The following is a 10,711-nucleotide window of genomic DNA, read 5'->3' on the forward strand; positions in this document are numbered from 1 at the left end:
TATGGGGACATGAGGGGGCTGTGGGGACAGGAGGGAGCTATAGGGACATGAGGGAACTAGAGGGACATGATGGGGATAGAGGGACATGAGGGGGTTATGGGGACATGAGGGGGCTGTGGGGACAGGAGGGAGCTATAGGGACATGAGGGAACTAGAGGGACATGATGGGGATAGAGGGACATGAGGGGGTTATGGGGACATGAGGGGGCTGTGCGGACAGGAGGGGACTATGGGGACATGAGGGAGCTAGAGGGACATGGGGGAGCTATAGGGACATGGGGGAGCTATAGAGACATGAGGGGGCTATGGGGACAGGAGGGGGCTATGGGGACATGAGGGAGCTATAGGGACATGAGGGAGCTATAGGGACATGAGGGGGCTATGGGGACATGAGGTGGCTATGGGGACAGGAGAGGAGCTATAGGGACTTGAGGGGCTATGGGGACATGAGAGGCTACGAGGACAGGAGGGGGCTATGGTATTGGAGGTCCATCTTGAGAATGGGTGATTTGGTGGCAAGAGCATGGAAGAAGGAGAAGCTGAATGCCCAGGACTACTTCCTTGGTTGCCTGTGGAGTTCAGAGCCCTGAACTTGGAAGGGCTGATACACTGTTACGCTCTCACAACCACAACAGTGAGAAGCAAGTTCTGCAGTCAGCAGTTGAGGTCCCAGGTCCCTGGGATGTGAGCCAGACTGTGCTGGGCCCCACAGCTAGGCCTGGCCCTCTGTGCCACAGTTAGTGTCGCGGAAAGCACAGTCCTGGCTGGGAGTGAAGAGCCAGCCTGGGTACGGGATTTTGTTGCTTGTAGCGCTTTGACCCAGAGTGGCTTCAGCACTAAAGGAAATGAGTGGCCCGTAGAACTGAAAAGCCAGGGGTAGGACGACAGGCACAGCAGGCTCAAGGGCGGAAACAAAGTCAGTTGGAACCCACTTTTACTGTCTCTAAGCTCTTCTTTCCTCTACGGAGCCTTCCCTCTGGGACACCCCCCCTCCCCGGGATGGGGGCGAAGGTGGCCACCAGCAGCTCCAGGCTTCTGCTCTATCTACTTGGCAACTTCAATGAAAATAAAATAATCTCTTGCTCCCAATAGCTCCAGCATAAGTCCTTGACCTGACCCTCATTGGTGGGGCATGGGCCAGGCCCAGTGACTGGCCCAGAGGCAGGGACTCCCTGATGGACCCAGCTTAGGTAATATTCCATTCCTGGGGTTGGGCATGGGGTCAGTCCTACCCAAACCACAGGGACTGACTTGGGGGCAAATTGATCCTGCAAAGGACAATCAGGGTGCCCTTCCTGGAAGAAGGAGAATGAATGCTGAGCAGGCAAGGACAGCAGATGCCACAGAGAACACCTTTGTGGAAATGGTCTCAGAGCATTTCAGGGATGCTGCCCAGCAGTCCAGCCTTTGAGACTCGTCCCTTCAAATCACTAGGCCTGCCAGGAAGGGCAAGGCCAATTCTGGGAAGCCACCACACTTGTGTTCAGGAAGCTGCTGCATGCCAGGCTCTGGGCTGGGTACCGGAAGACAGATGAGAAGGACCCAACCTGTATCCTCTGAGTTCAGAGGAGAGAAACACATGTCCAACTGAACTCAGCAGTAGGGCCTCTGCAGGAGGAAACAAGGGATGCTGTGGGGGAGGAACCTTCGTATCTGGGGAACTGGGCTTTGGAGGAGGAGTAGGAGTTCATCAGGAAAAAGAGGGCAGGGGTGGGGGAGGGAAATCTAGACCAGGGGACAGAATGATAAGAAAGAAAGGACCTTGTGTCTGGGGAAGCAGGGAGGCTGCGAGTGGTGGCAGAGGGGGGCAGCAGGGAGGCTGGGAGTGGTGGCAGACATGGGTGGTGAACAGGAGGAGTAATTTGATCAGGGCCGAGTTTTAGAAAAGGCACTCGGTGGGTGGGTGGAGGATTCCTGCTCTCCTCTCTGGGCTGTGGATAGTCGAGCCTCCCAGAGCTCTGCTTCCTAACACCTCTCGACCTGGAGGTACTAACACTGTCTCTCTTTCTCTTTAACCCTCTGCCTGTCTGTCTGTCTTGCCATCTCGTCTTCCCCCACCTAACCCTTTTCCCTTAAGGATCGCTGACAAAGCATTCTACCAGCAGCCAGATGCTGATATCATCGGCTACGTGTACGTGTGTCTCCTCTGCTCCTCTGTCTGGGGGAGCTGGAGAGGGCGAGGCCCCTGTGTGTGGCTGGCACAGTTTCTTGAGTCTCCTGCTTGTGGGGTACAAGAGTGCGGCTGGGCAGGGGCAGGGAGAAGGCTATGACCAGAGCAGGGGTGAATCCCAATCAGCGCAGCACCTCCACCACGCCAGCAAATGCTTATGGAGGTCTTTTCTGCATGGAGGTGACTTTGCTAAATCCAGGCAGAGAAAAGAAAAGAATGCACTGGCCATGCCCGGGTGCGAGGGGCGAGTGGCAAAGCTGCCCAACTCCTTCCCAAAGAGATGCCTCTTGGGGGTGGGAGGTAGGGTGCAGAGGTCTTCTGTGAACGAAGCAAACATTGAGTGCCAGTTTCTGGAGGTACAAAAAGAGAGCTAGGAGCACACCTATCCCCTTCTGCTACCCCCAAGTGCACTGCTCCTCCTTAGAGCTTCTACCCAAGTTGGTACTGTGACTAAGCTAGACCAGAGATGGTAGAGGTTCCCTCTCACGTCACCTCAGTTGGTTGACAGCGACACCTAGAGTTGTGTTGGGGATTGTAAAGCTGAAGGGAAAAATACAGTGATGAGTGTGTGAGAGGTCAGCCGATATTGGCTGCTCTGCGTGCCGGCCACAGCCTTGGCAGGCCTGGCTAACTCTTCTCTCACAGTGCCCAGGACACCCCAGGGTGACAGCCTTTCGCTCCTACCTTCCGTCCACTCTCCCGGCTGTCCAGTCCTCATGGGTACTTACCCAGTGCCAGTCTCTGGTCAGACCGGAGTGTGTGGTAATAAGAGCTGCGTGGAAGGACACACAACACTCTGGAAGCCACCTTCTGCTGTGGGAGCCGGGGCAGGCTTCAGAGATGCAGGACCTTCAACTGACCATAAAGTGGGAGGAGGAATGAATGGATGGGGAGGGGAAGATGAGGGGAAGGACATCTTAGGTGGAAGAAGTTGCTTGGGCAAAGGTGATGAGATAGGACATACCTAGTGGCCTGGTGGCTGTAGATGGTGGAGATGGGGGCGTGTGGAGAAGGTCAGCTCACGGCCAGCTGCAGAAATGCCTGTTGTGCCAGGCCAAGAAGCTTGGACTTGATCCTGAAGGCAGCAGGGAGCCAGAGGAGAGTTCCAGCAGGAGAGTGGGGATGGCAGAGGGACATGGGTGCCGGGGGTAGTTAGTGCTCCTGTTTCACCCCAGAAAATGGACCAAGGATCATACAAAGGAGTCCCGAAGAGGGAGAGTGCAGACCAGCGTTTCCCAGACTTCCATGTGCCTGTGAGACACCAGAGGGTCCTGTTAAAATGAGGATTCTAATTCAGTAGGACTGAGGCCATGATTCTGCCTAACCCACAAGCTCCATGGTGGTGCCCGTCAGCAAGACCACCCACCACACTGAGCTGCAAGTTTAGCGGGGGCCTCTTGACCCAAAGGACAGCTGCTAGGAAAGCTTCCCTCAGCCCCCTGGATACCCAGCTCTGCACAGCCGTCAACCTCTTCCCAAGCTTGCACACACCTGCCATCTCCTTAGATTCTCAGCCACTCGGATCACTAGGTGGAGGCTCCGATCCTCACTTTACAGGTTAGGTAACGAGCACACAGCACACGCAGTAGGGAGGGCCAGATCACCCTTGGCACGGCCGTGTGGACCAACTGGAGAGCCCCCCACCATCCGCCAGTGCCTGGTCACACATGGTTGGGCTCGATAGCCAATCAGGACAAAGACCCAGCCCTTTCACCTCAGAATCCTTTAATGTCTTTCTCTTAATAATGTCCACATTTAGGTTTTGTCCACTGAACAGTACTGACTACACTTTGCCTCTCCATTGTTCCTTCATCAGTGGCTTTCATACCTGTCAGCTAGAACTGAAGAAGCCACCAGTTGTCACCCTAACTGGACTCTAACCAAAAGCTAAGACTTCAATGAATGGAGTGGTCCTCATGCCATGGCTCCATAGATATTCCGGGCTAAAAAGAGCTCTGCCATCAAACATGCTGGGGAGACAGTGGATTCTATCACCATCACTTTCCCACTGATGCACATTAGCACATGCAAGGCTTTGAAAGCCTGGCTTTGAAGGTCCCCTTTAACCGAGTTTTCTATGAGTGGTTGACCACAACGCTTTTCTGGAGAACACACAGGGTCTACAGAACATTGAGGCAATGCTGAACCAGGCACTCCAATTAGTTATCTAGTTAATGTCCTGTCTCTGCCAAGTTATTGGAAACATTGAAAATGGCTGAGGTACCACATTGGTTCCTCCACGGCCATTAGGTGCCAGGAGCCCCAGTGGGGAACTCTTGATGGAGAGGCAATGACCAGAGAGCGCGAGGGTTGGGCAGGGGTGGAGGAGGTCCCTCTGACGAACACACAGGGTCCACAGAACATGGAGGCAATGCTGAACTGGGCACTCCAATTAGTTATCTAGTTAATCAATGTCCTGTCTCTGCCAAGTTATTGGAAACATTGAAAATGGCTGAGGTACCACATTGGTTCCTCCACGGCCATTAGGTGCCAGGAGCCCCAGTGGGGAACTCTTGATGGAGAGGCAATGACCAGAGAGCGTGAGGGTAGTGCAGGGGTGGAGGAGGTACAAGAGGAAACTTTAGCTAGGGTGGCAAGGGCAGACCTCTCTGAGGAGGCGAGGTCTGCACTCAGTCCCAAACTAGATTTTCTCTGATGCCAAGGCTGTTCCTGGGGCCCAAGGTCAGAGGGTGCAGGGCCGGGGAGGAGACCTCTGGATAAAGTACCCCAGAGCAGGCTGGGCAAAGCAGCCTTGCTCCTTGCGGGGAAAGCAGCACTGGTTCGGGGGGGAAAGGCAGGCAGCTCTGAGACCTCTGTCCTATCTCCACCTGCAGGGCATCTGAGGAGGCTTTCGTGAAGGAGTCCAAGGAGGAAACCCCAGGCACAGAGTGGGAGAAAGTGGCCCAGCTGTGTGACTTCAACCCCAAGAGCAGCAAACAGTGCAAAGACGTGTCCCGCCTGCCTTCTGTGCTCATGTTCTCTGAAGCAGACACCAACTGTCCCTCTAGGTGCCTGCCACAAGCATGGCCACAGAGCACGGGCAGGGGCAGGGCAGAGGAGCTGCTTCAGGCAGGAGGGTGGAAGGCCTCCGGCAGCTGCTCCACACAGCCTCCTCCCTTCCTCCCCATCTCCCAGGGCTGGGAAGGGAACACTCGCCCCTCTCACCCTCGTTCCCTCTTAAGTCCCAGCCTCTCACACCGCCTCTAAGTCCACAAAATTGTGACTGTCCCTCTGATGTACTTTTTTCTTGACTTAAAGGGTGTGTTGTTAATTCTTTTTACACTTATTTTTTTACCATTCTCATTTTTCTGGAAGCCACAAAGGGTGTCAGGGTTCCGTTTGGGCTTAGAACTTTCCCAGCACGGCCTTGAGAGATGAGGCTATTCCCTTGGAAATCCAGCAGCCTCCAGCTTGAAGTGGGTGTCCCTAACTGCCCGTCTGCTGCCTCCACTCCCAGGAAGAAAGACCACCTCTCACAGAATGCTTTGCAGCCTTGATCCTTCCGGATCCTTGAACAAGCCTGTGAAATAAGGCTCTGTTCTCATCAGCCACAGACCCAGAGGGAAAGGGGCGTGAAGCAGGAGGGAGGCCAGACCAGAGGTTCCCGTGGAGGCTAAGCCAGGCTGAGGCTGCTGAAGGTCGCCTCCACCAAACCCCCTTCCTTGTGATTGGCTGGGGCCCTCTTCACAGGGCGGCCCACCGCGCACCCTCTGTGGATTTGGGATGAAAATCATGGACCACACTTTCTTCCTCTTCAGCAGAGGCTGCAAACAGGTTACATTCAAAATATTGGGACCGGATTTGGGATGAAAATCATGGACCACACCTTCTTCCTCTTCAAACAGCCTTCCTCAGAGGCTGCAAACAGGTTACATTCAAAATATTGGGACCGATTCAGGTATTTTTTAAGGAGGAGGCAACCCGGTCCCTCCCTGCAACATGGGTAATAGCTCCTCCTCAAACTCGACTGTCTTAGAATGAATTGTCTTCCTCTAACTCACAATAGAAAATAATACAGGCCAGTGTCATTTGGCTTGCTGGTTAAAGGAAGAAAACGGGCCCTGGGATCTATAAAAGTGGCTGGGAATGAAGCTGGTTAATTGTACTGAAAGGGTTCGGGGCCTGTTGCTGCTAGCAGAGGGGCTGATATCCCCTTCCAGTGCACTCCCTTGGGAGAGGCCTGACTGCTGCTCTGTCACAGGGGACGGGTACGATGGCAGGAGCCTGGTACCCAACCCACTGCCACAGGAGCGCTTTGTAATATGCAGGGCGTGTTTCCCCTTGGCCCCTCATAGTCCCAGATTGCAATAAATGTGACTCTTTAATTCGAAAAAAGAAAAAAAGAAACAAAATATTGGGACCTGCATAGTGTTCTAAATGGTTTAATTGACAGCTATATGTCTCCTAGAACCATCATAACAGAGTCTGACTTGAAATAACAGAGATTGTCTCACTCTTCTGAGGCCAGAAATCTGATCAGTGTCAGCAGGGCCAGGTCCCTCCGCCAGCACCAGGGGAGGACGTGTTTCAGCCTCTCTTCCGGCTTCTGGCTGCCTCAGGTGTTCCTTGGCTGGTAGATGCACCCGTCTAATCCCGCGTTCATCTTCACATGGCCTGTCCTCTGTGTGCGTCTTTGTCCAAACTTCCTCTTTTTATAAGGACACAGTCATATGGATTAGGGCCCACCTTAGCCTCATTTTAATTTGGTTACCTCTGTAAACACCCTATTTCCAAATAAGGTCACATGTGAGGTGCTGGGGTTAGGACTTCAATGTATCTTTTTTTAAATTAGTCTATTTATTTTTTGGTTAATCCTCCCCTGAGGATATTGTTCCATTGATTTTTAGAGAGTGGAAGGGAGAGAGAGAAACAGATACATGGAAGTGAGACCAACACATCATTGGTGTCTCCCACACACAGCCCAGCAGGGTTGACCCTGCAACCAAGGTACATGTCCTTGACTGGATGTGACCCTTCAGGCCACAAGCTGATGTTCTACCCGCTGAGCCACATGGGCAAGGGCTCAATGCATCTTTTTGGAGGGATACAATAATGCCTGCAGTTGCCATCCCCTTTAGGAGTGCCATCTTCCTCACCAATCCCTGTCTGCTCCTTGAACCTTGAGGCCCAGGGACACCACATGGACTGCTCTACATGCATCACCTCTGCCTTCTGGGGAGAGACCAGGATGGGGGCGAGCGGATTAGCCCGCCCTGCTCACACGCCTCCGTTTAGAAATCAAGGCTGTGTTGGGCTCAAGAAGTGGACGCATCTTCACTTTCCCTTATCCCTCCAGCAGCCTGCAGCTGCAGCTGGTGCTGATGGAGCACATAAAAGACACTTGGTTCGAATCACACGTTAGAGCTGGCCCAGCCCAGGAGCACCCGAGTGAGGTGCACATGAGAGCAGAAGTCAGGGCGCTGCCTCTCCTGCTTGCTCAGGGCCCAGTGTTCCCTTCTTCCTTCCCTCGAGGCCAGGCACGCCCAGGCGGGGTCAGAGCGATGAGACCGCTGCAATCGGCTCCCTTCCACAGGCGGGCACTCTCCGGGAGTCTCCTGCTGTTCGATGCTGCAGAGCCGCGCAGGGGTCCGGGTGAGCAGAGTCTCCGATGCTCTCACTCCAGTGCTCCCGGGGTGGGAGTGCGTGAGCAGCAGCAGCAGCAGCAGGGAGGCCAGGCCCAAGCCCTGCCCCCGACAGCACGTGACAAGCCTCATCTGAGGGCAGGTTTTCTACGGAAAAGCTCGGAAATTGTGGAAAGATTCCCCATCCTCTCTCCCCCACCCCACAATATTACCTCTCCGGAATCCCCCAATATTACCTCTCCGGAATCTCTACTTTTCTAAGGGCCCCTGCAGGCTTTCGGTTTTTTTCTCCTAAAATCTTGAGGGTGAGATTGAGAATGAATTCATAAAACTACAAGTGAATTAGAGTTTATTCAGTAGGAAGTGGAGAAAGTGCGGCAGAAATTGAAGTATGCAATACCCAAACCGAACCGAACCAGATTCCGAAACAAGTATCAATTGGCCGCTTCCTCCCCCACGGGCCCGGCGCTGGCCGGGGGAGAGGAGGGAAGGAGTTCCGTGGCAGGGCCCCTGGCTGCTCCGGGGCTGGGGCTCATCTCCGCGGGGCTTTCCGGGCTCAGGGTCTAGACTTCAGCGCGGAGACCGCCAGTCCCGCCAGGATGGCTGCCACCGTGAAGCCCTGGGCGGCGATCCGGGTGCGCATCATGAGCTGGGAGCGCTGGCTCTGACCCCGGTGGAAGCAGTAGAGGCCGTAGGTCAGGGCGGCCGCCGTGCCCAGGCAGCCTGAGGGTACAAAGCAGGTGGGGGTGGCAGGCCCGGCCCCAGAGGCCCCTCCCCGCTTTGGACCTTCGGTCTCCGAGTTGAGGTCTCAGAACCAGAGCGGGGCGGGGGGAGAGGCTGGAGGGGTTGGTTCCGGCAGGGTCCCCGGAGTTACTGAGCCCGCCCCCTCGAATCCCGCCCGGCTCCTGCGCCAATCAGGTTCACCACCGCCCGGCCTCTTCGCCACATCTCCGGCCCCTTCTCGTTCCGGTGTCCCCCTGGCGTCCCCGGTCCTTCACTATTTCATTTCCCCCGAGAGCTCTGTCCTCTCCATCTACAGTTCCTTCTGTACCCGCTTACCTATGGGTACCATTGGGTTCTCGCGAGTCTTGCGAAGGAACTTTTCCTTGAAGCTTTCCGGATTGCTATAGACACTGGGGCTAAAACCCTCAATAACTGGGGGCTGCGATGGTTCGAAGGGTGCCTCCGGAGTCATGGGGCCAGGAGTCGCCATGTCTGGGGTAACGGCAGCTGGAGAAAATGGGGACACTATACCCCGCCTCCCGATGAAGTCATGAAAGGGGGCGGAGGAAAGGACTTTACTGAGCGTTGTACGCAGGCGTATCTGCTCATTGCATTCTGGGAGCCGTAGTAACCAGCATGGTATCGCTCTCGGGGAGGACTACATTTCCCAGAAAGCCTGCGAAGCCCTGCGCGTGCCCGCTGGAAGGAGTCCCCTACACGAGGTACTGGAAGTGAAGGCGCGGAGTCTGAGTTGCGGGTGCGGTGGTCAGCGGGATGCTCAAAGGCGAAGGGGAAGACCCGGAGGCAGAAGTTCGGCTATAGTGTTAACCGGAGCGTCTTAACCGAAATGCTAGACGGATGGCAGCGCCACGGATCGGGTAGTGAGGCAGCCGGGGTTCAGGAAACGGGGCCTGCCCTAGACTGAGACTTCCTGGAGCCTGGATTTATGGCAAGGCGGGGTATGTTACTACAGATGAAACCCCCACGGAATCAAAACGTCTTCCTTCCTCCCCTCCCTCCCTCTTCGCTTCCTTCCTTTCTCACTCCCTCTCTGGGGAAGGAACTGCCTCCCAGAGGCTTAAATTTATATTATTCTGGGGGCTCTAGGAAAAGCAAGAAACCGCAGGTTTCAGAGTGGGTGGTTTGTTTGAATACATTGTATATATAATAAAAAAAAGCTATTTTACTCCTCTGATGGTTTTGTATTTTCCCCTCCCAAGCAGGGGGTGGGGGTGGGCACTGGGCGTTTTCTTAGTCTTGATAGCTTGTCCACAGCTAAACAAAAATCCTCTTATTCCTGTTTTATTTCTAGAAGTCACTGCTGTTGGAAAGAAGAGCTTAGTGTTTTTACATAGATCCTTTCACATAAAACCCACAGAGGTCTGTAGTTTTCTCTTCCTCTTACAGATAAGAACAGGCTTGAGAGGTGTTAATGGGGGTTTATAGTCAAGTCTTTCCAACAAGTAAGCCTAGGCTTTCACTTAATGTCCCTCTCCTTGGCTCCTGAAGGCAGCCCATCCATTCCACACCATCAGGACACTAGGCTGGAAGTAGGCCGTCCCAGAAAGCCCTCCCCTATTGGACTCTGCCTCCATAGACTTCAGCACAGCCTCCTGGATGTAGTCTGCAGCCGAGCTCCTGAGGGCCTTTGTTTTTGGCCTTGTAACTTTGATCCTTCATAGCATCCCAAATTCAGGCCTTTGACTAGGCTGTCCCCTTACCTTGTTTCTTTACCCAGTTCAGGTGCCAATTTTAGGAAGCTTTCCTTACCACTGCTTCCTGCTCCCAGGCTGTGGAAGTGTCCTGTAGTCCCAGTGCCCCAGATTTCCTGTTAACAATCCGATTACAGCCATAACTGCCTTTTAATCTGCTTGACATCCCCTACCAGACTGCATGAGTGCAGGGACTTTGCCCAGAAATCCTGAGCCTGGCCCAAGGCAGGTGCTGGTGGAATACACATAGAATGACCGACTGCATGGCCCTTTGGGCACTCAGAGTTCTGAGATTTTTATTGGCACCTCTCTGCGGAGGACCTGAAGGCTGTGTCTGACTGACTTCATTCCCTCACCAGTCCTTACAATTGGTTCCACGGCATCAGCGCAAGCTGGTTTTGTCGGTTTAATTGCAACCAAAAGCAAAGACTCACTAGAGCAGCGGTTCTCAACCTGTGGGTCGCGACCCCTTTGGCTGTGGAATGACCCTTTCACAGGGGTCGCCTAAGACCATCCTGCATATC

The 10,711-nt window shown here is 54.2% G+C and overlaps 3 protein-coding genes and 1 long non-coding RNA gene across 7 annotated transcripts in view; 2 read left to right on the forward strand and 2 right to left on the reverse strand.

Annotated features, from left to right (window-relative positions):
• CLTB (clathrin, light chain B) overlaps positions 1 to 5,446 on the forward strand; it is a 19,575-nt gene extending 14,129 nt beyond the window's left edge. For 3 of the 4 annotated variants that reach the window (XM_014539087.1, XM_014539089.1, XM_014539090.1), the window contains 2 exons: positions 2,078 to 2,131; positions 5,005 to 5,446. In XM_014539087.1, coding sequence (XP_014394573.1) covers positions 2,078 to 2,131; positions 5,005 to 5,377 — 427 coding nt within the window. In that variant the 3' untranslated portion in view covers positions 5,378 to 5,446. The remainder of the gene's footprint in view (positions 1 to 2,077; positions 2,132 to 5,004) is intronic. The other variant, XM_014539088.1, reaches the window with a different exon arrangement.
• LOC106725976 lies at positions 2,469 to 4,998 on the reverse strand. The gene is made up of 2 exons (XR_001361987.1): positions 4,741 to 4,998; positions 2,469 to 4,503 (listed from the first exon to the last, which is right to left on the reverse strand). It is a non-coding gene; the product is annotated as an uncharacterized LOC106725976 (long non-coding RNA).
• A 313-nt stretch (positions 5,447 to 5,759) lies between the features above and the next one.
• Positions 5,760 to 10,711, forward strand: part of LOC102262684 (transformation/transcription domain-associated protein) — a 133,276-nt gene continuing 128,324 nt past the window's right edge. The window contains 1 exon segment of the mRNA XM_014539091.1: positions 5,760 to 5,770. The gene's annotated coding sequence lies outside the window, so the exon portion shown is untranslated.
• On the reverse strand, positions 8,085 to 9,610 carry HIGD2A (HIG1 hypoxia inducible domain family, member 2A). The gene is made up of 2 exons (XM_005865517.2): positions 8,812 to 9,610; positions 8,085 to 8,475 (listed from the first exon to the last, which is right to left on the reverse strand). The coding sequence occupies exons 1-2, from the start codon at positions 8,963 to 8,965 to the stop codon at positions 8,309 to 8,311; spliced, it is 321 nt and encodes a 106-aa protein (XP_005865579.1). The 5' UTR covers positions 8,966 to 9,610; the 3' UTR covers positions 8,085 to 8,308.

Source organism: Myotis brandtii, unplaced genomic scaffold (genome assembly GCF_000412655.1).
Source record: "Myotis brandtii unplaced genomic scaffold, ASM41265v1 scaffold208, whole genome shotgun sequence".
Taxonomy (NCBI): domain Eukaryota; kingdom Metazoa; phylum Chordata; class Mammalia; order Chiroptera; family Vespertilionidae; genus Myotis; species Myotis brandtii.

Bases quoted from the DNA above. Each gene is read 5' to 3' on its own strand.
- HIGD2A (XM_005865517.2), bottom strand. From the start codon at position 8,965: ATGGCGACTCCTGGCCCCATGACTCCGGAGGCACCCTTCGAACCATCG. The intron at 8,476-8,811 runs GTAAGCGGGTAC...TTGTACCCTCAG, and splicing joins GAACCCAATGGTACCCATAG to GCTGCCTGGGCACGGCGGCC.